At 35.8% G+C, this 25,708-nt stretch overlaps 2 protein-coding genes across 3 annotated transcripts; one reads left to right on the top strand and one right to left on the bottom strand.

The window, feature by feature from the left end:
- Positions 1–902: 902 nt before the first annotated feature.
- LOC112058269 (NHL repeat-containing protein 2) lies at positions 903–14,680 on the bottom strand. 2 transcript variants are annotated; one of them, XM_052891307.1, is made up of 11 exons: positions 14,482–14,680; positions 11,936–12,102; positions 11,251–11,410; positions 10,543–10,721; positions 9,745–9,892; positions 8,885–9,052; positions 8,032–8,196; positions 7,587–7,706; positions 6,228–6,332; positions 4,444–4,553; positions 903–3,551 (listed from the first exon to the last, which is right to left on the bottom strand). In XM_052891307.1, the coding sequence occupies exons 3-11, from the start codon at positions 11,297–11,299 to the stop codon at positions 2,757–2,759; spliced, it is 1,839 nt and encodes a 612-aa protein (XP_052747267.1). In that variant the 5' UTR covers positions 11,300–11,410; positions 11,936–12,102; positions 14,482–14,680; the 3' UTR covers positions 903–2,756. The 2 variants fall into 2 exon arrangements, with proteins under 2 accessions (XP_052747267.1, XP_023954749.1); XM_024098981.2 differs by lacking the exon at positions 14,482–14,680 and adding an exon at positions 13,009–13,342.
- A 286-nt stretch (positions 14,681–14,966) lies between these two features.
- On the top strand, positions 14,967–24,971 carry LOC112058307 (cysteine protease ATG4B). Its single transcript, XM_024099028.2, has 9 exons — positions 14,967–15,255; positions 15,337–15,532; positions 16,175–16,321; positions 17,685–17,764; positions 18,329–18,477; positions 19,310–19,444; positions 20,067–20,165; positions 21,001–21,166; positions 22,043–24,971. Exons 1-9 carry the CDS (start codon positions 15,135–15,137, stop codon positions 22,099–22,101), a joined length of 1,152 nt encoding a protein of 383 aa, XP_023954796.1. The 5' UTR covers positions 14,967–15,134; the 3' UTR covers positions 22,102–24,971.
- The last annotated feature ends 737 nt before the right edge of the window (positions 24,972–25,708 follow it).

The following is a 25,708-nucleotide window of genomic DNA, read 5'->3' as shown; positions in this document are numbered from 1 at the left end:
AATAGTCGCAACATGGCCATGGAGACAAACGTGGCCACCATGTTTTTGCAACACTCCGAGAACGAACAATTTTTGTTGGCTTTAACTCATTTTCGAACACCCAAACTCGTGACTGGTTTTTTGTTTCGGGTTCGTACGCATATATCCAGGATTCGTCACCTGATACCTTAGACCACTAAAAAGGATGGACCTGTTTTGCACCCAAATTCACCAACAAAAGTCTGTCGTTTTTTTAGGGGGACGAGGTAAACTCACATGATCATCTCACTCACTCATCGATTCTATAGCAACAGTTTTTATAAACGCGTTAGATCATTGATTCTTGATCTTTGACAGAGGGGTAACGGTTTACGAGGCAGGTCCTTTCTTTTTAATGGTCTAAGGTCTAATTTGAGGATCCTGCGTGGAATCTTTCGAGAGTTCTGACGCACCAAGTAACGCGAGCCGCTTTACAGTACTTCCAAGCTCTGTTCCGAATACCTACCTCTTGTCGTTATCAACCCATATACGGCTCACTGCTGAGCTCGAGTCTCCTCTCAGAATGAGAGGGGTTAGGCCAATAGTCCACCACACTGACCCAATGCGGATTGGCAGACTTCACACACGCAGAGAATTAAGAAATTCTCTGGCGTGCAGGTTTCCTCACGATGTTTTCCTTCACCGTTTGAAACACGTGATATTTAATTTTTTAAAATGCACACAACTGAAAAGTTGGAGGTGCATGTCCCGGACCGGATTCGAACCCACACCCTCCGGAATCGAAGGCAGAGGTCATATCCACTGGGCTATCACGTCTCTCTATCACGTCACCTAGCTCTTACTAGGAGATAATCTGTTAGTTCAGGCCATTGAGGTTTAAATTAATGGCCACAGCTGAAAATTCAATTAAATGAAAGGTGCTATTATAAGTTATCAATTTATTTAATAAAATACAACACAATAAAAATATTTTGCTGAAGCAAAAATATATATGCTTAAAACAAAATTAAACTAATATTATTTTTATAACTTAAAGTTAATACTATTATTGCCAGTATAAAAATAAAAAAATAATGAATCAGTGCCACATTTTTTTAAGTAAGTGCAAAGAAAATGTTATATAATGTAAAAAAAAGTGCATTATGGTTGAACAGGTGTAAAATTAAAGTCCTTCTAATCAAATGGAAATTTTATTAGACAATATCCGACTTTCAGTCAGAAATTTTCGAATTAATTATAATCACTCACTGGGTTGCATTCCAATTACACCAATTCTAATTACACCACCAACATTATCAGCCTTTTTAGGCCAGCCCAGTAATTTTCAGCCCGGAATAGGGATGATGACCGTTTTTTAAATTGTATATAAATTAAGAGTATACTAATAGCAAAGCAATTTTGTAAAAGGAACAGGGTATCTGCGATCATTACTTTCGGAGCTACAGGGATTTAAAGGGTCAGATTTGCGGCGCTGCTGCGGATCCTTGAAAAACGCTCCATACAAAATGGCACGGTTTAATGACGTCGTTGGCTCGCTGATCGTTAGGTTTGTATGGGCGTTTAAACAAAATTACTAATATCTTTGTTATTTGTGCATTTATGTTTATAGTTCATTTATTAAAAAATGTCACATTTAATGTAAGGAAGCTAAAACTGTATGAATTTTCATCTAATTACGATAAAAAAAATTTAATAGATTTTGAAATTTTATAATCTTATTTTTCAAATATCCAGACAATCTTTGCTTTTTATGTATAAATTAGTTAACATTGACCTTATTTACCCGAATGTATCATAAAAATCAATATATTCAAACCTAGTCATCATCCCCATTGGGAAGTTTAAGTATTCCCATGCCTCTGAGAGCACCTTAATCCGTTGGTCTAGGATATTATATCTAGCAATTGATAATGATCAATGAAGAGTCAATAATCAATCAAAACAGTCGCCCTTTACTGTCTTTACAGTCGAGGACTCTGTTTTGTGGTTTGACATTAACCCGCCAACGTTGATGTCAATCCGACGCACCGTGTTTTTCAATGGAATATTTTTCAGAATGTTTTAAATATTGACTATTTATTTTTTCACAAACAAAGATAATTAATCACTGCTCGTTTAGTGAAATTTTACTAATTATTAGAGTTTGGCTAATGATAGACTGAAATCGCCCGCCAAATTAAAAAAAAAATCAGAGTAAATTCTGAAAATTATTGTGCAAATATTGCAATAACTGAGATTAATACTTATTTATGGGTAGTAATGTATTCACAAACAATAAATGTAAACAAATTATAAATTTTAAAAACGAATGTTTTTTTAAATTTGTTTAAATGATTTTTTAAATTTGGCGGCTTGAAGTCATTTAAAATGACTTCAAGCTTTATCGTTAATTAGGTAACAGTAACTTACATAAAAGTAACAAAAATGGCATTCTACTAACAAAAACAAAAACATATGCGAATATTCTACTAGGTTCAACGATGACAAGTTTACTTTAGTAAAAACAGTGACCCTGGTCTCACAGACCGGGTTGGTACCAAAATTCCAAAACCAAGTTTTGTGGAGGATGGGGAAAGGGTAATGCGGCAGATATTCAAAATCACAATGAAAATCGTTCGAATTTTTAAAATCACTCGGTCTCACTCACAGACACATGCATCACCATTGACGGGTTAATGAATATTATGATACATGAATACTTTTATTTGCATATTTACAAAACTAAATTACGGTAACCGAAACCCAAAATATTATACATTATAAATTGAGGTTTTATTTCACGTTTTGTTTGGAGGTTTTGCTTCCACACGGGGGTTCACTTTACAAGTTATCTTATACGACTCCACGGGCTTAACAGACTCTCGGACTAATATAGTCGAACGGACGGTAAACGTGTGCGCGAAACAGGCGCCCTCTTCACACAACGCTGTATGGAAACTGAGGTACAAGCGATAATGAGTCTTATCAGAACGAGTTTTAAGTTTCAATTCCACTCGCGCGGGTAACTTCGTCCCTTTGAAGGAACAATTGATGAACTCGAACTCGTCAGTCACGTCTTTATTAGTCTCGTCACGAACGCACAGAAGCCAGTTCTGCGGCGCTCCGGGCGTGAACTTAACCCTTTTGCCGTCCCCATCCAAACTGACGTCAAAATATATGATGAGGTGACCACACTTTTTGTTCACAAACAAATCATTTTTGTACAAAATCAAATTCTCCGGCTCAGTGAAAGTGTGATCCAATAGGCGAACTCTGAACTCTTGGCACACGTTTTTCACTAAATTCAGTATCTTTATACAATGGTTGTTTGTGTCCGCTACGTATAGATATTTGCCATCGGATGTGATTGCGAGACCGGAGGGTTCGTTGAACTTCGCCGGTTCGGTTGTCTCGATCTTGGTTGGGTTAAGTGTGGTCACTTTTTGGGGTCCGACGTCGACTTTCTTGATCTTGTGGTTGTAGCTGTCCGCTACGTACAACGTTTTGGTTGACTCGCAGTACGCGACCCCGAGGGGGTGCTGCAGTTTCGCGTCGACCCCTATGTCGTCCACGTCTCCGAATGCGAAGAGATTCTGAAAAGAATCAATGTAGTTTTAGTTAAATATTGCATATTGAATAAGCATAGCTATTTGTTATAGCTTGGAAACTTCGTTCGTAACACTTCCGATACCGACGCCCGGGGACGTGTAGCGATGAATGAAAAACCCACGACTGATGCACGTCATTTCCCCGCACGCAGGATTTCAAACCCGCGCAGTCTTTCCCCCTGTCGCCCGCATATCATGGGAGTGTAATCAACGAACTTGCCAAACTATAATATTCTTTTTATTAAAAAATATCAATTGATATTAAACACAAGATCTGTCAGGTTTTGAACTAGTTGAATTATACAGTTATCATAGTTTTCTGGTTAAGAGAATATCCTATTGCATTACTAATGTTGTAGCAGAACATTCGTCTATTCGGATCCGAGATAGGGTACTTGCCTCTGTTTTAACTAGTGTTTAAACTTCATTATTGAGTAACATTTTATATTGATTAACAATATTGCAGTTATATAAATTACTAGCAAACGCCCGCGATTTCGTCCGCATGGAATTTGTTTTTCACAAATCCCTCGGAAACCATGGATTTTTCCGGGTTAAAAAGTAGCCTTTGTGTTAATCCATGTTATAATATATCTCAATACCAAATTTCAACTAATTCGGTTCAGTAGTCGAGGCGTGAAAGAGTAACAAACATTCATATCATCAAAATCATCAGTTTTCGCAAATCTCGGGAAACCATGGATTTTTCCAAAAAGTAGCCTATGTGTTAATCCAGAGTAAAATCTATTTCCACTTCAAATTTCAGCTAAATCGCTTCAGTAGTACCGGCGTTATAGAGTAACAAACATCCAAACATCCATATAAACTTTCGCGTTTATAATATTAGTAGGAAGGAAGTAGGATTAAAGATACTTACCAAAGGGTTCTTGTCTCCGCCGCACAGGGTGGTCACTTGCCCGGTGGAAAGCGCCATCCGTCTTATAGACGAACTCTCCGAGTCAGCGATAAATATCTCCGGGTTGTTGCCTGCAATTTGTAATGCAACTTTTCATACACATCCTCGGCCGGCTCTCATACGACGATGCGATGTTTTAAGGATGTTGAATACAGAACCGTGATGTTACATACGAGTAGGATACCGATTGTCGATCCTGCAGTTTCAAAACTGCTTTCCGATAGGTTACATTACATTACATTTTACTTATTTACTTTGTATTTCGTTTCTTCTAATTTATTATTGTTCTTAGTCAAACGTTTACTTGTGGTTATTTCGAACGGTTACCGTAGTCCCTGCAATGGGTCCGCAATGCAGACATTTACGCTACATATAATCGCGCGAAACTCGTGTCTCTAAGATTGTATTTAAAAAGACTTCGTAAACATTTATGCAACTTTATGTCTTGTAACAATTGTGACAAGATTTATTTTTCAATTGTCGTGATTAAAACAGCGTTTTTTTTTAATTATATGTTCTTGTCTGCATTACCCGGCTTATCCGTTTCACATGAATGTATAGTCATGAATGTAGCCGCGACAAAATCCTCGATGGATGGATGGTTTATGAATAAATATCCCCTCCCCCCCTGTTAGAAGACCCCGCGCTCCTAGCCAACTGATTTAGCAAACAACCCATCCTCGTCGCCACTAGAAGTATCAGAAATCACTGGCTCCACTGCACTCGTATGGTCAGTAGCGCACGTCCGCCCTCGACCAACGACACTAACAGACTGCCTGCTTACCCCCCATTACTAGTGTACATGAGACAGATATATAGATTTTAAGTAGACACAAACAATACATCGATTTTTCTGAAATTTTGCCATACGAGATCTCCTTATATTATGTTCTAATTTATAGTCAATTGTCAGCTTTGTATCGCTTGAATTTTTGGTCCACAGTCTGTATGGTTAGTTAGTTATTTTTCATTGCTTTTTGTTCCTCCCACGTTGTTTGTCACAAATTGGCTGCCCCTAACATCTGCGCGCCCTAGGCTCAGGCTTACTGGGCCTTAGGCCTACTACGGACTACTTTAGTATTTTAGTCGAGTACGAACAATTTTTGGGCGGTAAATCCAAAATTTGTTCGTACTCGGCTAAAATACTAAACTAGTCTGTACGGCCTATTAAGGTCCGCCACTGCCAGGTCTCGCGTGGTGTACCTAGTGGGCATAGCTGGGCATTAACTCGTTAATCCGTTAATCGTTAATTAACGAAGTTAACATTTTGATTAACGGATTAATTTTCAAGTTAACTTTTAAAAATGTTAACGGACGCGTTAGCTTCCGTTAATATGCAGAAGTCCGTTAATCGTTAATTCAATGCCGCTATTTAATACTATTTACCGCGCGACGCGAAAAACAGGTTCAGACAAGTAAGAAATGATGAATGATTATTTTTTTCAAAGAAATCAACAAATTACTATATTTATGTTAAATATAGATAAAATCAACAAAAAAACAAATTATGGCACTTTTCCCCAGTGCTCATCCTTATTTTTCCAATGGTGATCTCACACAACGATAAAAATGTAATATTACACAGTCATATTAACGGATTAACGATTAACGTTAACTTGCGTTAATTCTTCCGGAATGTAACGCTTTAACGTTTAACGAAGCTAAGTTGTTTTGTAGCGGATTAACGATTAAAGAAGTTAACTATTTGATTAACGGTGCCCAGCTATGCTAGTGGGTGTACGCACCTTGCCGCAGCGCCAGGCCGGACGGCTGCGCGAACGCCGCCGTGTGCGGGTACGCGCTGTTCCTCGCCGCCTCCGCGCCCGAGCCCGCCACGCAGATACATGTACCTGACGGACATCTATACTTATAATAAAACTGTAGCAGGTCCAATTCTGTAGTACATTGAAAATATTTAGAAAATAAACTGTAGAAGGTCCAACTCTGTACATTGAAGATATTTTGAAAATTTTTGTTGTAAAACATTAAGTAATCGACACTGAAGCTAAAAATATTTTTATTCGACTTTTTGTCTGTCCTAGTTTTTTTTTTGTTATTCGGGCATCACGCTGAAACTACTGAATTAATTAAAATGAAACTTACATTCGGTTTGAGACCATAATACGGAGAAGGTTATATGATACTTTTTACTGCGAAAATAAAATAAGAAGGGGGTGAAATAGTGAGTTGAAAGTTTGTATGGAAAGTCCTTAATTTTTAGAGTTACAGTTTTAAAAATTTGTTCAAAAATCATAAAAAAAATATGAAATATAATGTTATTCAATAAAGTGGTGAAATAGGGCTTGAAAGTTTACATTGATTTCCACGCGGACGAATTCGCGGGCGTCCGCTAGTCTTAAATATAAGTGGCTAAAGTTACTGTTTGTCACCGATAACTTATTTGCTTGCGTAACTGTACTAGCCTAGTAACGTTGTCTAATTTGAATAAACCAAAGCAAACCTTGATTGGTTCTTTTTATAACATCTGGCGGACGAATGAGATTTCTTTCGCGTTGAATTAATTCATGCGTTTAATGTATACATCAAAAAAACAAGGTTAAAGTTGGTACATTGATATATTTGGAATAAACGTTATGACTATGTTAGTTGTAGTATGCTATACAAAAACTTGAACAAGGCATTGAGGTATCAAACCATTGATCTACTATTAAAAAGTGGATGCACAACCAAAAAAACGTCCCCACTCAATGAGTGCCAAACACAACTTCTTGGCATTCAATTCAAGTAACCGCATTTGCAAAAACAACCTTAAACTCAATCCTTAACGTTGAATTTGCTCTGAATTCGGGTTTTTATTGAATATTGGACCATATTTAAAGGCCTTTAGGTATAATTTTCTTTACCAATAATTCTAAAACTGTCAAAGCAATATTGGCCAGTTTTTAAATGAAATTTTCTACATGATTGTGCATCCTTTTGCTATAAGAGGTCAATGTTGGTATTTACATTCATTGCGTTGTTACGAAAGAGATGGGACTAGGACAGCTTCGACGTCATTGGACGAAATTTTGTCTATATTTCTCTTCACTCATCGTCGTTTCACTCACACATTTCGTCAACTACAAGTAAATATTAAAGCTTACCTTCAGAGAATGATTTATATTTCCACCATATAGTGTTATCAAGGAACAGCGCCCAGATCTGATGCGAGCCTGCGCAAGCTATCAGCAGCACGCGGCGTTTCTCGTCCAGCTTCTCTATATCTAAAGTACAAACAAATCTTACATTATTAACAAAGGGAGTTGCTCATTTACTTATATCTAAAAAATAACTTAATAATGGGGATGATGACTAGGTTTGAATATATTGATTTTTATGAAACATCAAATAATTAATATGTAAAAAGAAAGGTTGACTGGATGTTTCTAAAATAAATAGGATTATAAAATTACAAAATCTACTAAAATTCTTTTATCGTAATTAGATGAAAATTTATAATCTTTTAGCTTCCTGACATTAAACGTGACATTCAATATTTGAACTATTAACCTAAATGCACAACTAAGCGATTTAAAAAATGAAATGTACCTTTCACTTCGATTTTGTCCTCATTTTCATTGTCCGGCGCAGTCTGTCCGGGCGGCGGCGGCGGCAGGGGCACGTTGGGCCGCACGGACATGTCCAGGTCGGGGGTGGAGTACAGCAGGATGTCCCACGGCGACGACAGCGCCTGCAGCCCGAGACATTTGCCACCTGAAAAGAAAAAAAAATTAAACAAATACAAAGATACTCTAAAAAGCTAAAAATAACATCGTAACTATGTCCTTTTCATTGATTTTTTTGAAGGCTGCCATATAGTCTCATAAAGTTCATTGGCACACGCCCTGCGGCAAGTTGAAGCGTGCCTCCGACAGTGAGAATGATGACTAGGTTTGAATATATTGATTTTTATGATACATTCGGGTAAATAAGGTCAATATTAACTAATTTATACATACATAGCAAAGATTGTCTGGATATTTGGAAAATAAATGAGATTATAAAATTTCAAAATCTATTAAATTTCATTATAGATGAAAATTCATACAGTTTTAGCTTCCATACATTAAATGTGACATTTTTAATACAGGAACTATAAACATAAACGCACAAATAACAAAGATATTAGTAATTTTGTTTGAACACACGTACAAATCTAACGATCATTACATTACCTACGACGTCATTATTTCGTGCCATTTTGTATGGGGCGTTTTTCAGGGAACCGCGACAGCGCCGCAAATCTGAACCTTTAAATCCCTGTAGCTTCGAAAGTAATGATCGCAGATACCCTGTTCTTTTTACAAAATTGCTTTACTACTAGCATACTCTTAATTTATATACAATTTAAAAAACTGTCATCATCACTGTTCTACTAATGTCAACACAGTAAAACATATACCTTGATCGCCCACAGCGGCTTGGACCCCCTTGCCCACCAGCACCTCGACGCTGCCCTCGTCCAGGTGCACGGCGCGCAGCGCGTGGTTGTTGGTGTCGCACACCACCAGCACCGTGCTCGTGAGCCAGCACACGCCCTGCGGCGAGTTGAAGCGCGCCTCCGACAGTTCTACGAATGGCAATACAGTAAAAGCTCCTTATTCGCGGGGGATACGTTCTGTAAATGTGTCAAAGATACAGAAACCGTGAATATGGAATGGTACATTTTATATGGAACAAGCTGAAGTGGCAATGGGCGGGGCACATAGTTCGAAAAAGCCGATGGCCGTTGGAGTCCCAAGGTGCTGGAATGGTGACCCCGCACAAGAAAGCGCAGTGTTGGTCGACCCCCATCAGGTGCACTGTCGACAGTATTGATGAGAACTTTCCACCTCGATTAGTTGTGACTGTATTAGGGGTCTGGTGATGAAGACGAAGGACAGTTTAGGGAACTCCACGACGGGTCACAGTAGCTACCTTGTGTTTGGACTTGAAAAATTTGTATTGATGAGAACTTTCCACCTAGATTGGTTGTGACTGTATTAGGGGGTCTGGCGATGAAGAAGCAGGTCAGTTAAGGAAACTCCTCATTGATTATGATACCTTTCACGTTTTTTGGATATTCATATTACATGTTGATGAAGGGGGAGTGAAATTTTGTATGTGAGTTACGGTAGTATTTTCAAAATTGGGATTGTAGGGCTTAGGTACTAATCATAAGAAAATAACGGTTCAGCTAATACAGAAAATTAACTTGATAGTAATCAATTGTAAAATAAAAATAGTTATAACAAAGAATTGATCAAGTGGATTGATACATACTGCCATCCTTAAAGCCGGGTTCGGTACCGCCGATGATGCGTACAACTATCCCAGAGCAGTCTGTCAATAGCAGGCGATGGTGGCCCGTGTCAGTTATTGCAAGGAACGGTTCCTCTCCACGACCTCGATAATATGGATTCAAGGCTAGCTGGAATTTAAAAAGAAAATGTGCTCACAAATTTGACTATAGTCTGGCAAGTTCGTTGATGACACTTCCATGATATGCGGGCGACGAGGGGAAAGATTGCGCGGGTGTGAAATCGTGCTTGCGGGGAAGTGAGGTGCGTCAGTCGTAGAGTTTTCATTCATAGCTACAAGCCCCCCGGCCTGCTCCCGCATTCGGAGTGTTACAAACGAAGTTGCCAAGGTATAGTTTTTATATTATTACTAGGAGTCGCTCGCGACTTCGTCCGCCTTTAGACCTTCTTAATCTGGCCCTATGGCAAAATTTGTTCTTAGCCAAATGTCTGTTTACTACAAACTGCCTCCCTACCAAAAGTCATCTTTGTATGTCAAGCGATATTCAATATTTTGTGATTTTAAAGATATGAGTATGCTTATTAAATAGCTTTATTCCCAAGGGAATATGGGTATTTTACTTAAGCCTATTTACTTTATAGATAATGTAGCATTCTGTTGGTGGAAAATTGGTTAAAATTGCTCTAGTAATTTTGATTTCGCTACAAACAAAAGAAACAAAGAAATCTCTCCTGTTTATAATATTAGTATAGATTATTGTATTTTGTTAAAAATATGTGTACTTACTAAAATTAAGGCTTTTGTTTAAATAACACAAACCTTACTAGGAAAATAGAGAATGTCGTCCTCTGTGGCTTTCACATGTGCGTTGATAGATATAGGCAGTAGAGCTGTTGAGATGCGAGGCGCGAAGTGTCGCAGGGCAGAACCGACGTACCACACCAACTCGTCTCTGTGTCCCTCACCAGTTATTATAAAAAGTGGCTTATTTGCCGGACCTGAAATAACGTAAATCACATTAATATTATAAAGCGAAAGTTTGTGTGTAAGTGTGTATATTTGTTCCTCCTTTACGCTGCGGCTACTGAAGCAATTTGGCTGAAATTTGGAATGGTAATAGATTTTACTCTGGATTGACACATTGGCTACTTTTCAAACTGAATTCCACGCGGACGAAGTTGTGGGCGTTCGCTAGTAAGATATATTTAGTGAGCCACATTAGACCATGGTTAAGGACTGGCTTTCGAGTAAATTTCAGTAGTCAGTTCACTTATACCTAACAAATGATTATTAACGTTAAAAAAAACGAAATTTAATTCAGCAGTTTGTTTAATAAAAGATAAACTTCTGTTAAAGTCAGGGAAAACTGCTTGATGTGGAAGGATGAAATTTGGCAGGGAGATAGTCTATATATAGTTAGTAGATGTCTGCTAAGAAAGGATTTTGTGATATAGCCCGCAGATGTCCACTATTTTGTCATTGATACATTTTCCATAGCTACTCTAGTAAAAAATTTATAGAACAAACCTAAAATAAGTAGAGTGGGCCAACACCTGATTCCCAGAGCTTCCCACATAGAACTGTCAGCGTCATTGACAACCGGGTGATGTATATCATACCTATGCACTGCTGACAATATGTTAGCAGAATTCTTCTCATTGTTGAACTTTGCACAGTGGACACCAATCTAAAAAAAATATTTTGTTTCTTTTAGTATTCACAGAGCCTTAATTTAATTTACATTTAAATCTTCATTACAGCATTGAAAAAATTGATTCAAGGTAGAAAAATTAAAAAAAACCGTAAACAAAATTATCTTAAACACCCTAAGGATTTTTTCAAATCTATACAAATTTGTTTGTATTTTCATTCATTTGCGTTTTCTGCATTAATTTTGGGAAAACCTGTATACATTATTTCTTAAAAAAGCTCCTATCCTGATTGCAAAAAATTTAGTGTGTAAGTTATTTATTGAGTAAACAATGTCACGATGATAAGTAACAATAATAAGGTATAGTAAAATAATATTTCATTGAAACCATAATTATATTCTATACTAGCTTTACTCCATAGTTTTACCCAAGTATGTGCCATTCATATGGCATTATAGGTAAAATACAGCTTATTTAAAATTACAACAAAGTAACTAAATAATAGAAAGATTTTCATATTTATAGTTTAATATCAAGTCAGCTAAAAAGAAAATACATACCAAAACAAGCCCACTATCAGGTTTATATATTTTTTCTAGATGCACTAAGTCAGGAAGAACATGGTAGCAATTAATACAGCAGTATGTCCAAAAGTCCAGCACTACAATCTTCTCTGAGCAATGCTGTGTTAGAGAAATAGGTTCAGCAACATTAACCCATTCCAAATCTATAAAACAAGATAATAATTACATTGTAATAAGAATAGCTTTTCAAAGTAATTGAACATACAGTTGACAATTAAAATCTAATGAGGAAAGCCAGTGGAGGATCCATTAAACTGAGGTCTTGACCTCACATATATAATTTTACCTCCAATTGCCTGTACACTTTTCTTGTTTTATATAAGGTCATGGTATCCCTGAACAAAAGCTCTTATAATTAAAAAAAATAGGTAATCAGGTGATCAGGTTAATACTTAAGTGTGACCCTTTTAACTGGCTTATGACAAAAGATATTTGTAGATTAAAAATTACCTAAAAATATTTATTTTATTCTCATGGTCAGTCAAATAACATGGTGAGTAGCATTGAAATCCGGCCACTCAGAGTTTGCATTTCTGACAGATGTATGACATTCAATCACCTTCTCTCAATATTTTGTCTCATCAGACATGGGATGACACAAAAATAACGAGCTGCTGGGCTTTAATTTGCAGGACACAGGCAAAATTATAACCGATCATAGAGGATTGAACTTCATTTGTAGCTTAGACCAGCCCAAAAACACTATGGTTGGCTTAATGCCAGTGGAAAAAGGTTTGTGATGGTTACAGTACACTGGTAAAATTAAATAAATGATTAAAAAAAACAAATTCATTATTTAGTAGCCTGTTAACCCACATAATAGAAGAGTAGTGTAAGCTCCAAATCCCGTCCCCTTGAAAAGAGGCCTGGCCGTATAATCGACCGTTAATATATTATGCTAATAGTGATGATATTTTGTAATCGCCGGTGTACCAGAATATATCGTTAAAATTTGTACTCTCGAAAAAAAGATATCCATCATAAAATTAGTTTTAATAGTTAGCAAATAATAAATATTACAGGATCTAATTTTTATATAAATTTATTACTTTTTTTAAAGTCTTCTACAGGCGGAACAACTGCCCAAACCTTCTTCATGTGGTTTATAATGAGAGTTTCTCGTTCAACTTCATTGCTTGCACTTGTTATAGCTTCAGATAAATCCATGCAGGCTTGGGCCACGTAATCTAAATGGCTGGATTCCATTTTATTCTCTACTAGTGTTTACTATTTATTTCACACACAAGTTTTGTATTTAAATTTAAAATTCATCTAGTAAACCACGAGAAAACGAAAACGAAAACAGAAAATAAATAAATTAAATACAATCATAGACTACACACAAATGACACAAAATTATAGAGGAGAGGTCACAGATACTACGTATGTATCTGTGGATACTACGTCTCACTAATCACAGAACACCATAGACTTAGAACAACTAGACGTAGCCATCGCGTGGCCGCCCGTGAGACAGCCTTATGTAAGGTTATAAGTGTGCGTGTGTATTATATTATTATGTACACTACACTTGCATTCATAAATTACATAACAAAATGTTGCCATACACATTTATTTACACGTTTTTGGGATAATCTGCAAATATAATTAAATGAAGTCCTACTACGATAAATAGGATCAGATATATTAAAAAGTAAGATTCTTTCAGATAATAAAAGAACTTTGTATAATTTAATTGTGTTTTCGGTGATAACTTAAATCATAACATGATATCAGTCCATTGCCTACAATTCTTACCTATGGTAGGAGCACAGGCTTTTAAACTTTCAGCTAATCTTTCTTGATACTAAAGATGTGAAAGTTCGTGAGTGTATGTTTGTTGTAATCTTTCAGCAAATACTACTAAACAGATTTCCCCAAATTTTGGCACACAAATAACCTATAATAACACATAGGCTATTTATCCCAATATTCCTACTGGAACGGGAACTACTTATACGGGGGAAATCGAGCATATCCTCTAGTATTAAATACTAGCTGACGCCACGCGGTTTCACCCTCGTGGTTCCCGTTCCCGTAGGAATATGGGGATAATAAATAGCCTATAGCCTTCCTCGATAAATGGGCTATCTAACACCGAAAGATTTTTTCAAATCAGACCAGTAGTTCCTGAGATTAGCGCGTTCAATCAAACAAACAAACAAACAAACTCTTCAGCTTTATAATATTAGTATAGATTAATAGCACACGTTTAGGCATCATAACAAAATGTTGCCATACATCTTAGACTCGTGGTAAAGAGTGTAATCTTTACTTTATTAAGAATTAGTTACAGCGTCTTACCAAAAATTACTTAATTCTTTTATTTTAGTGGTAGTTTAATAGGTGGGACATGGTCACATTTGAAGTAAATAAAGAAAAGGTTAGGTTTTGAAATATAGCGAAATACGAAATATTGCCATTGAAGATACTCTAGTTAACGCTTATCACATTCAATTAGCTTCGAATTCCAACAAATGTAGGCTATATATTATCATTCAAAGAAGTTTATGGTTTCTTACTAATGAAATGTAATTCCTTCGATTTTCCGCTCACTACGGCTTTTGCAGCCTAAAATACAACACCCCACCATAGCACAATAACTTATAAATTAATATCGTAACCGCAATGTTGTACCACATAATACTCAATTTACTAAAAATTAAATAACTGCTTGGATACGTGTTGTGTTTGTCAACCATCAATCAAACATTCGACGTTTGCCAAACAAAAAAATCGACCATGCTGAAAGTGACAAAAAAAAATCTCGTGTCCCTATTTAATAAAAGCCGAGTGACATAAGCCTGTCACGCTCTAGAATCCAAAGTCACTTTAGGGCTACATCTGGTAGTTATATATCTATGCAGAACACTAGTATGTTATAATATGCCTTTAATCTAAAGCCGTACCGAATATATTCTTTGACGTGAAGCATCTAAATCTTCTTTTGTCGAACATACATCCTACTCACAGATTATTAGATACTTGATCCTACTCTACTCTATGGTCGAACTCTTGACAAATGACATGTTTACAAAACAACAAATTCTACGCCGTGACTTGTTTTAAATTAATTTCTTTGTCAGCTGTTTTGCTCAGGGTTATGTTAATTAATAAACATTATCAAATCCGTAATAAGTTAAATTTAAGAGTGTAAGAAAAAATATGCCCGAAGATGGATGCCATGTTTGATATATGTTACCTTTCGCCTGACGGAAACAATGTCGAGCCTGATGATATTCCTAAAACAAAGGATAATGTGTGGATATTAGGGAAAAAATATAGCGCAATCCAAGGTAATTCAATGTAATATTTGCAGAAACATACAATAAATATATAGAGAAAACTGTTTAGTTTCAATTGTCTTTTCTTTTCAGATTTGGATCGTATTAGGCGCGATATAAGTTCTATAATATGGTGTACGTACAGAAAAGGATTTGTGCCTATAGGAGACGAGGGTTTGACGTCGGACAAAGGATGGGGTTGTATGTTGCGATGCGGACAGATGGTGCTCGGTGTAGCACTAGTCAGGGTTCATCTTTCGTCTGACTGGGTGTGGACGCCAGAAACTAGGTACACAGGTCTTCCTCAGTTTTTAACCCTCTTTCAAATTACAAAGTTATGTCTGTACCCCTAAAAGACTGAACGAAATGCTATTGTAATGTATGGGTATAACTATAACAATAGGCTTTCAGCATTATCATCATTATCAGCCCATATTCTGCTCACTGTTGAGCATGAGTCATGTCTCAGAATGAGAGGGATTAGGCTAATAGTCCACCACTATACACACACATAGAAAAACAAAATTCTCAGTATGCAAGTTTCCTCACTATGTTTTTCCTTCACCATTTACACACATGATTATTTTCTTAAAAAGTATGTAACTGAAAAGTTTGAGGTGCATTCCTCAGACCAGATTTGAACCTAAGCCTTCTGAATCCATCTTCATGGACAGGACTATCTCATCATCATCTCCTTACCCTTATCCCACTTAAGCGGGGGTCGGAAAAATATGTCAATCTTTTCCATTTGTCTCTATTACTCGTCAACTCATCATCCACTCCTTTTACACACATGTCCTCTTTCAGACAATCCAACCATCTCTTCTTTGGCCTTCCTCTCTTCTTGTGTCCTTCCACTTGCACAGGACTAACTCATCTCTAATCAAATTGTTTAATCAAAGGTTAAATATAGTTATTGCTATATCTTCAGGGATCCAACATATTTGAAAATAGTCCAAAGGTTTGAGGAGAGGAAACAAGCTCCATATTCAATTCACCAAGTTGCTCTCATGGGTGCATGTGAGGGAAAGGATGTGGGCCAGTGGTTCGGACCCAATACTGTTGCACAAGTACTCAAGTAAGAGTTTCTATTCTAAATACACTAATATTATAAAGAGAAAATATATGATAATTTTTTATGTTTGTTTGCATTGAATAGACTCTGAAACTACTGGACTGATTTAAAAACTTCTTTACCCATGGAAAGCTACATTATCTGTGAGTAAAATAGGCTAAATTTTATGCCTATATTCCAACAGAAAGGGAATTATGTGGGTGAAACTGCTGGGACTCTGTTAGTTACAAATAAATGTGTTGTGAATATTTCAATCATTAAATGATTTGTACTGAAAAGAGATTTGAATATTGTTACACGAGTAATGTTTGTAATATTATAAGCAGACAAGCTTCCCTTCAACAGTTACACAACCAACCTATTAGCTTACAAGATGTAAATTATTTGAAAGAAATATGAAATAATATGAAAGTCATGTTTTATTTAAACAGTTGGCTAGTTAGTAGTTAATTTTATGTAGTTGCAAGTTTTATTTAACCAATAAACAATCACCTAATGTGTTAATATTTTTTTTAATTCATACATTTTATGTTATAAATAAAAAGAAAATTTTTGTAGGATTCCATGAAATTTTTTACATATTATTTATATGTATTATGTAGTTTAAAAAAACAAAATATGTTCTGTTAAATAAATTGTTGTAAGTAAAAAAAAACAATCATGGGTATATATATTTGGTATAGTTTCAACATGCAACTGCAATGTCGAAATGAAAATTAATTATCAAATTGAAACCTATTAGAGCTAGTGAGCTGATCCAGTTATTAATTCTACTGTCTTGAGTAATACCATTAAAGGGTCATTAAGTAAATAGGTATGTATGTTACAAGGATGTAAAGTAGGAAATTGTTGGTCTAAATTTATCAATTTTCAATAGTAGAATAAAGATAATTTATGACTACAACATCAGTTGCTTTTTTTTGTTAAAATCATATAAAAAAGTATCTGCAGTCCACACAGGTCGCTTCTTATCAGGTTACCTTTTAAAAATCCATACATTCATATTCATTATTGTAATGTATGGATGTATGAGAAACCAGAGTTGTATCAAGCAGTATGAATTTCCTTTTCTTTAGGACGCCTTTGCCTTTGTCGAATTTTCATCCTTCACCACTGATAAGTATAGGTATATAGGAAGGTATAAAGTAAGGAAAGGATTTCCTTGACAATCAATTAACACCCACCTTCTCCGCTCACTCACTGAGCTTGAGTCTCCTCTCAGAATAAGAGCGGTTAGGCTGATAGTCCACCAAATGCAGATTGGCAGACTTTATGCATGCAGAGAATTTTTCTTCTCTGCTCATGAATATTTAGTTAACAATTAATGCCTATAGTAATAATAATTTTCGATAAATTGTGTTTTCAGAAAACTAGTTGTATATGATAAATGGAGCTCATTAGTGATACACGTTGCACTCGACAACACTGTAGTGAAAGAAGATATTTGTGAGTATTAGTTCTTGTGCATGTTTTATATTTGAGAGATACATTACATTTATAAATTAGGTAAATATGAAATTTCTAAATTAGCTATCTGGTTTGATGGTGCCTTTGGCAATTGCTTATCATACTATCAATACCTGTTATAAATATGCAGTGGTGTGCACAGGAACATTGGCCGTGATAAGCACTAATAAAAGATGCTTCTGCTGCTGTTTTCCTCTAAATTATGGGGTTATTTAAAGGACATACCGTTCATGGATTAACAAATGAACAATTATTTATGCAATGCAATGGACTATGGGTGGCAGTTATCTATTAACATAAGTTGACTCGCAAGCTGTTTAATATGTAAAAATAGATCACATAACTTGTCTGTTTTGAACAAGTGAACTAATTTGAAAGCTGGCTTTCCAGCAGCGGTTACATGAAAATTTGTTCAGCAGTTATGGCAGGTGAAAAATTACCTACTTAGTATATTATTTCTAGATATTTATATTTTCTATTCATTACTGTTGGGACCTCAAGGTTTTTCAAATTTTTTTAATTTTAACTTGTCTTTGATTGCAGTAAAACAGTGCATAGTGAACAATGATAGAGGAGACACCTCAGATACTCCGGACAACCTGATAGTGTCAGATTGGATGCCTCTCTTGTTAATAGTGCCCCTCAGACTTGGACTTAGTGAAATTAATCCAGTTTATGTTGATGGAATAAAGGTAAATATTTAAATGGAATTTTTCCAATTAATTTCATATAAGATTCCCAAAATTAAACCCCTCAGATATGTACCACACTTTTAAACTGCATCTACCATCTAATAAAAACAGCTGTTAAGGATTACCTTGTTGAATTTTTATTGCATTGAAAATCCATCCTAATGTTATTACCGCGTTGCAACGACATGTGGTACGGACGGCTTCAGTATGCTCGTGGCGTTCGAGCCGTCCACATCTCTTGTTGTGAAATTCTTTATGGGTTACTTGGGATGGGCGGGGAGAGTGAAAAAGGGGAGTGTAAGATATCTGTCAAAGGCGCCTTTAACCCTACACACAACGTTGACAAGTGCGTGACTTCACTCAAGGTCATTAAAAACATCTGTTAAGCACTACCTTGTTGAGTTATTGTTATTGCATTATTAAAAATACATCCTAATGTTATTGCCTCGTTGCAACGACATGTGGTACGGACGGCTTTAGTGTGCTCGTGGCGTTCGAGCCGTCCACATCTCTTGTTGTGAAATTCTTTATGGGTTACTTGGGATAGGCGGGGAGAGTGAAAAAGGGGAGTGTTAGATATCTGTCAAAGGCGCCTTTAACCCTACACACAACGTTGACAAGTGCGTGACTTCACTCAAGGTCATTCTCTGGCATTCTAGGGTCTTATTTTGGTTACAGTTTGATTTATTAATTAAGTTGTCCTGACAAATGTTGTGAATCATACCCTTTGTTCGACTTTAGTTTTCTTATTTTTGTAATCTTTTCTGAGTCTGCATAATTAAAAAATAAAAAATATAATAATTTAATCATTTTATGTATAATTTTTTGTCAGACATGCTTCGAGTTGTCGCAATCGATCGGCGTGATAGGCGGCAAGCCCAACCAGGCGTTGTACCTCATCGGCTGCGTCGGCGACGAAGTCATCTACCTGGACCCGCACACCACGCAGCGGTCAGGACTAGTTGAGGTAACGACAGTCGTATAGCTTGGCAACTTCGTTCGTAACACTCCCAATATGTCAATCATAATCCCCCCGGCGTGTAGCGATAAATGAAAACTCACGACTGATGCTCGTCACTTCTCTGAACGCACGATTTCACACCCGCGCTGTATTCCCCCTGTCGCCCGCATATTATGGGTGTGTTATCAACGAACTTGCCAGATTATAGTACCTATCACGGATTAATAAAGGATTAGCTAAAGTGTCCATTTTGTTTTCGTTACAAGTTAGCCCTTGAATACAATCTCACCTGATGGTAAGTGATCATGCGATCTAAGATGAAAGCGGGCTAACTTGTTAGGAGGAGGATGAAAATCCACACCCCTTTCGGTTTTACACGAAATCGTACTGGAACGCCAAATTGCATGGCGGTACGTCCTTGCCAGTAGGGTGGTAACTAGCCGCGGCCGAAGCGTCTAACCAGCCAGAACAGGACCAATTAAGAAAACCTTTATTGACCAAGCTGGGGATCGAACTCAGAACCTCCGTCTTGTAAATCCACAGCGCATGATACTGTGCTACGGAATCCGTCAAATCATTCAATCATTGCTAAAATAATTGTATTATGAATGTAAATGTGTATTTCCAGAATAAATTGAGTGATGAGCAGAAAGAAATGGACTGCACATACCACTGTAAATACGCCTCGCGAATACCCATGCTCTCTATGGACCCCTCTGTTGCTGTGGTAAGTAAGACAACGGTTTAACTATCTATACATATAATAAATCTGTAGAGGAAATTCTGTACATGAAATATATTTCCAAAGTAACTATCAGCGGGTAATAAGTGATCGACACTGATGCCAAAAATGCAATCAGTAAAATTTTTGTCTGTTTATCTGTATGTTCGTTGTAGAAACAAAAAGTACTCGACGGATGTTAACGAAACTTGATACAATTATTCTTCATACTCCTGGGCAGGTTATAGTATACTTTTCATCACGCTACGATCAATAGGAGCAGAGCAGTGAAGGGGAAATGTTACTCCATTTTTACGGCGATACTACTGTAAGGGCTGGAGTAAAGAGGTCTAAGGGCGGACGAAGTCATGGGCGTCGGCTAGTTAATAATAATTTCTTTCAACAACAAAGTTAATGCATTCCAAGATCATACAATATTACGAGGGGTGTTCATCAAGTAGTGAGTATATATATATATATAATTAATACTTACTTACTGTAATAAGTATTAATTATATATATATATATATATATATATATATATTATACAGGGTGCTGGGGAGCATTTACCATAACTTCTAATAAAGAAAAAAAGATAACTAGTACAGGAAATCTAGGAAATATGACTAAGAGAATTACATGACTCGAGATTTTTTAACCATCGGTAGGGAACAACCCAATAAGCTTAACTTGAAGAATTTTTAGTCTACGATAGTACCTCAATGACATTAATTGTAGATGAAATCGAAATCGTAATCGAATATAATATAACTACATACCTGTACAAATAAGTTAATAAGGTTTTGTTAGCTTTGTTTTGATTTTTTATAAACGTTTTCAGTGTTTCCTGTGTCGGACGAGGAGTGATTTCGACGAGTTGTGTAAAACCATAGAAACGAAGTTAATGAAAGAGAGTCAACCGCTGTTTGAGATCTGTGATAAACGCCCGGCGCACTGGGGACCTTGCACCAACGATATAGATTTACAAAACACCACACTTTTTACAGGTAGGTAAATACAGCGTCAGTTATATTTCGCAGATTATTATACCTACTGTCCTAAGTAGACAACACTAATAGCCCCAGGGCTAGTGTTTTCATCACAGGGATCCTGATCCCTGGTGCATTTTTAACCGACTTCCAAAAAGGAGGAGGTTCTACGTTCGGCTGTATGTATGGTTTTTTTTTTACTTTAATTTTCCGTGAGTAGCTTAACTTTTTTTTTTTTTTTTTACGAAAACTCTTGATTCTGGTAGCTAACTGGGTTACCAGGTAACAAAAATTTCTGAGCGTCAGGACGTGATAATGTACATTATTTGCGATGTTATTTTCGGCAGTTTGTAAGACATTGTGGCTGTTAGTTGTATAACTATGGATTAAGCAACAGTAAAAAAACAAAACAACTTTCAATAACCTCGTTACTGACGCAACTTGGTAGGAGGGGAGTTTTTTTACTGTTCCTTATTTAATAGTTAAACAACTTAACAGCAACAGTGTCCTACAAATTTTATTCGTGAGTGTATCGGTAATATTTATCATCTTAATCAACCCATATTCGGCTCACTGTTGAGCTCGAGTCTCCTCTCAGAATGAGAGGTTTTTGGCCAAATAGTCCACCACGCTGGCCCATATCGGATTGGCAGACTTCACACAAGCAGAGAATTAAGAAAATTTTCTGGTATGCAGGTTTCCTCACAATGTTTTTCCTTTACCGTTTGAGACACGTGATATTTAATTTCTTAAAATGCACACAACTGAACAGTTGGAGGTGCATGCCACGGACCAGATTCGAACCCACACCCTCCGGAATCGGAGGCAGAGGTCATATCCATTGGGCTACCACGGGTCTTACATAATTTATAATGGTCATTATATTTTTTGCAGAATTTGAAGAAGTCGATAGACAGTTTGATGATTCGGACGACGAATTCGAGATTCTATGAAAATGTCGCCTTACTGCTGTATGGAGAACTGTAAGAGTATGTTATACTATATTCAGGCAAGTTAGTTGATAACACTCCCATGATATGCGGGCGTCGTGGGTCTTTCATTCATCGCTACACGCCCCCGCCCCGCTCGCTACAGCGGGAATGTTACGAACGAAGTTGCCAAGCTATAGAACTCACATCACATCACAATCTTATGTTTTATATATTATTTTATGTAATACATATGTTGACTGTATGTTAATTTATGCAATTTAAAAGCATTTTATGTTATATATTTGTTTATTATAGAATAAGTAGGTAAATTATATGCCTACATTGTTTTATATTCTATCTATACTAATATAATAAAGTTGTATAGTGTTTGTCTAAGGAGCGCATATATTTGAAATTACCCGATCAATGACAGTGCCCTGCACAAGTATTTTAACTAGGGAATGCACTATACGTACAAATCGTACAAAATGGGGAATAGGCTACTCGCCTGCTGTACAAAACTAAGAAGATTTTTGCATACAGGCAGCTTAGACGCCTAGAAACTCTAATCAGATTTTTATTTGTGAAAATAATCTTGTAATTGTAATTTGTAATATTTTTATAAAACAAAATTGTATTTTTGTCACGTCACCGCAAACATATTAAACTAACGTTATTCGCTACAAGCCATCGGTTTGTGATTGGCGCTTGCGGTGACGTGATATATCACATCACTGCAAACGCCAATCACGTTGTTATCTCTATGAATGACGTCACTTGCTAATGTGTTGTGTTTCGGCGAAAAAATTTTACGTAGATATTTTTTCATTAATATTATTTTTTTTTTGCTGGTTATTATTGACGGGACAAAATAAAATATAGCTTATAATACTTTCATAATTCATTTTAAACACTATTTACAAAAGAGGCAAGTAGCCTATTCCTTCCTTAATCTAGGTTCGTAATGAACCCTTAGGGTAGGCAGTGCATTTTTGCGTATATGAAGCGCATCCAACTGATCAATGATGGTCGTGTATAAAATTCTTATGCATTTTGAGGCAAACAAGTCATTATTATTTTATAATTTTGTTAATCTGTTCACGCTAATCTCTGAAACTACTAAAACGATTATAATCATGTTTATCATGGTATATTCCCATATACAAATGTATTATTTTTAGGAATTAAATGAAGAGATTTTTTCTTGTGTTCTATTATATCCAGAAATTTCTTTTGAGGTTATTTATTATTATATTTTATCGGCCTGAGCTCCTAATGTAAGTTTTCAATGTAAACCTGATGTAACAGTGGTTAACTAAAGTATGAAATAATAGAAGCATACCTTTTTATAAGTAAGCAATATTGTAATAATGCGACATATTGTAATTTATAAAAATTATTTTGTTATTTTCCGCCATTTTTTTTTTTAGAAAATACCATCAAACCAGTTCAGTTCAGAGAATTTATTAACGACTATATTAAATTGCAAAATTTTGCAACCGTGCTTGTATTTCGAACAAATTCTTTGTAGTAAAATAAAGGGGATGATGACTAGGTTTGAATATATTGATTTTAATGATACATTCGGGTAAATAAGGTCAATGTTAACTAATTTATACATAAAAAGCAAAGATTGACTGGATAATAAATAAAAATATTTTATCGTAATTAGATGAAATTCATACAGTTTTAGCTTCCTTACATTAAATGTGACATTTTTTAATAAATGAACTATAAACATAAACGCAGAAATAACAAAGATATTAGTCATTTTGTTTAAACGCCCATACAAATCTAACGATCATTAATTACCTACGTCGTCGACGTCATAAGATCGTACCATTTTGTATGGGGCGTTTTTCAGGGATCCGCGGCAGCGCCGCAAATCTGACGCTTTAAATCCCTGTAGCTCCGAAAGTAATGATCGCAGATACCCTGTTACTTTTACAAAATTGCTTTAATATTAGCATACTCTTAATTTATATACAATTTAAAAAAAATGTCATCATCCCTATTATTGACACTGACCATGTAGGCATCTAAATAAATGAAAGTGTATAAAATAGACATTAGGTAGCTATATCAATATGACAAAATATTTTTCCACTCCCATTTCGTAATTTACTCGATATAAAATTTGAAACCATAATACAAAGCTATTCATTCCTACAGGTCGTTTGTTAATATTCATTACCACAGCTGTGCTACAATGATTTTTTTTTAATTTTCAAATTTGTCCATGACTACAAAAATTCACGTTTCCATATTTAAGTTTTCATATTTAAGAGTTCGCGTTGCGTGGCTGACGGAACGTAAACAACGTACGTACTATTTGCGCGCCATTTTAATTTCATCTGCATTAAATCAGTTATTAAATTCAATAGAAAACCCACCCATGAAGTTAAAAAAAACTAAAAACATAGTCTCGTCCAGCGCAAGGAAATTCTTCTATACCCACAACAATTATTACAATACACTTGTGCTGTGCACACCGCACATAAATCAGTCATACAATGACCTCATTACATGACAGTGGCATAAATAATTATATTACAGTGCCTTGAAAACAAATAATTTTAATATGCAATAGCTTTGTGCTTTGTAATATAGGTATTTCTTTTTATGATATTTGAAGACATTTTTGCCTTAATATTGCTAACTCTAGTCATGTATGATATTATGCTAAATTTAGCTTCTCTTAACGCTTTCTAGATGCTCTCACTAATGAGAAAATACTTATACAAACAAACATGAAATAGGTAGCTAATGTTAAAATGAATTAATCAATTTGCTGCCACAAAGTAAAATAAGTACATATACTTTTATGAAATATCTACTCACATATCCCGCCCTTGATTTGTATGATAGAATGTATATCGATGTTTTAAGTATTGTAAAAAAAGGGATAAAATTTTACATACACGCTTTTGTTTATTATGTATAAACTCGTGCATGTCTTATATCGATACGCAGACCACATGATTCAGTACTCACCCGCGCAGTACAGGGGTATGGGCAATCAATCAATAATATACAGATGGAGCGTACGGAACACGACGGTGTCGTAGCCGCTTTAAATACAAAATTCAAAAAGTACAAAACAATCTCGAGTCAGTACGACATGAACCGTCGCATCAGTAGATCTCAATATAAAAATGGCGTCATATGTTTTTAAATATTATAAAAACTGTTCACAAAAACTAAAGAAATAATTTTGTAGTATTTTTTTATTGGTAATTGTTGATTGTTATATTAATTTATGTAATTGTTGTTAGTGTTAAATTTAAAAAAAAAAACAATGAAAAAAGGTTTCTTTATGCGGTTGTCAAGGAGACGCGTGACGTTTGTTTTTTTAATGAGTTTCACCGGCTTCAATACGTTGCTTGTAAAGACTTACTCTGGTTACTCTGTGGGTGTGGGGTTATGAACGTGGTGACGTGCACTTCATAGATGTAAAACTGCAATGCCTACCCCGAGGACTCTTGTCTGTGTAGGTACTTATATTCCCTACCATACACTAAAGCCATACCTACTCAATGTACACTGTTTACCAACAAACATATTAAAAATGAGGGTATAAATCGCTAGTCATTTCACACATAATAATAATTATAATTAATTTGTTCTT

The sequence above is a fragment of the Bicyclus anynana genome, chromosome 3, assembly GCF_947172395.1.
Source record: "Bicyclus anynana chromosome 3, ilBicAnyn1.1, whole genome shotgun sequence".
Lineage (NCBI taxonomy): Eukaryota > Metazoa > Arthropoda > Insecta > Lepidoptera > Nymphalidae > Bicyclus > Bicyclus anynana.
The sequence above is the reverse complement of the archived record's forward strand: the minus strand, read 5'-3'. Positions and strand labels throughout refer to the sequence as shown.

Excerpts from the sequence above, each read along its gene's own strand:
- LOC112058269 (XM_024098981.2), bottom strand. The coding sequence starts at position 13,165 with ATGGAATCCAGCCATTTAGATTACGTGGCCCAAGCCTGCATGGATTTA. Across the intron at positions 11,411-11,935 it reads CTGATAGTGGGCTTGTTTTG|ATTGGTGTCCACTGTGCAAA; the intron begins GTATGTATTTTC and ends TATTTTTTTTAG. Across the intron at positions 6,333-7,586 it reads ATATAAATCATTCTCTGAAG|GTACATGTATCTGCGTGGCG; the intron begins GTAAGCTTTAAT and ends GATGTCCGTCAG.
- LOC112058307 (XM_024099028.2), top strand. The coding sequence starts at position 15,135 with ATGGATGCCATGTTTGATATATGTTACCTTTCGCCTGACGGAAACAAT. Across the intron at positions 16,322-17,684 it reads ACTGTTGCACAAGTACTCAA|AAAACTAGTTGTATATGATA; the intron begins GTAAGAGTTTCT and ends TTGTGTTTTCAG. Across the intron at positions 20,166-21,000 it reads TGGACCCCTCTGTTGCTGTG|TGTTTCCTGTGTCGGACGAG; the intron begins GTAAGTAAGACA and ends AAACGTTTTCAG.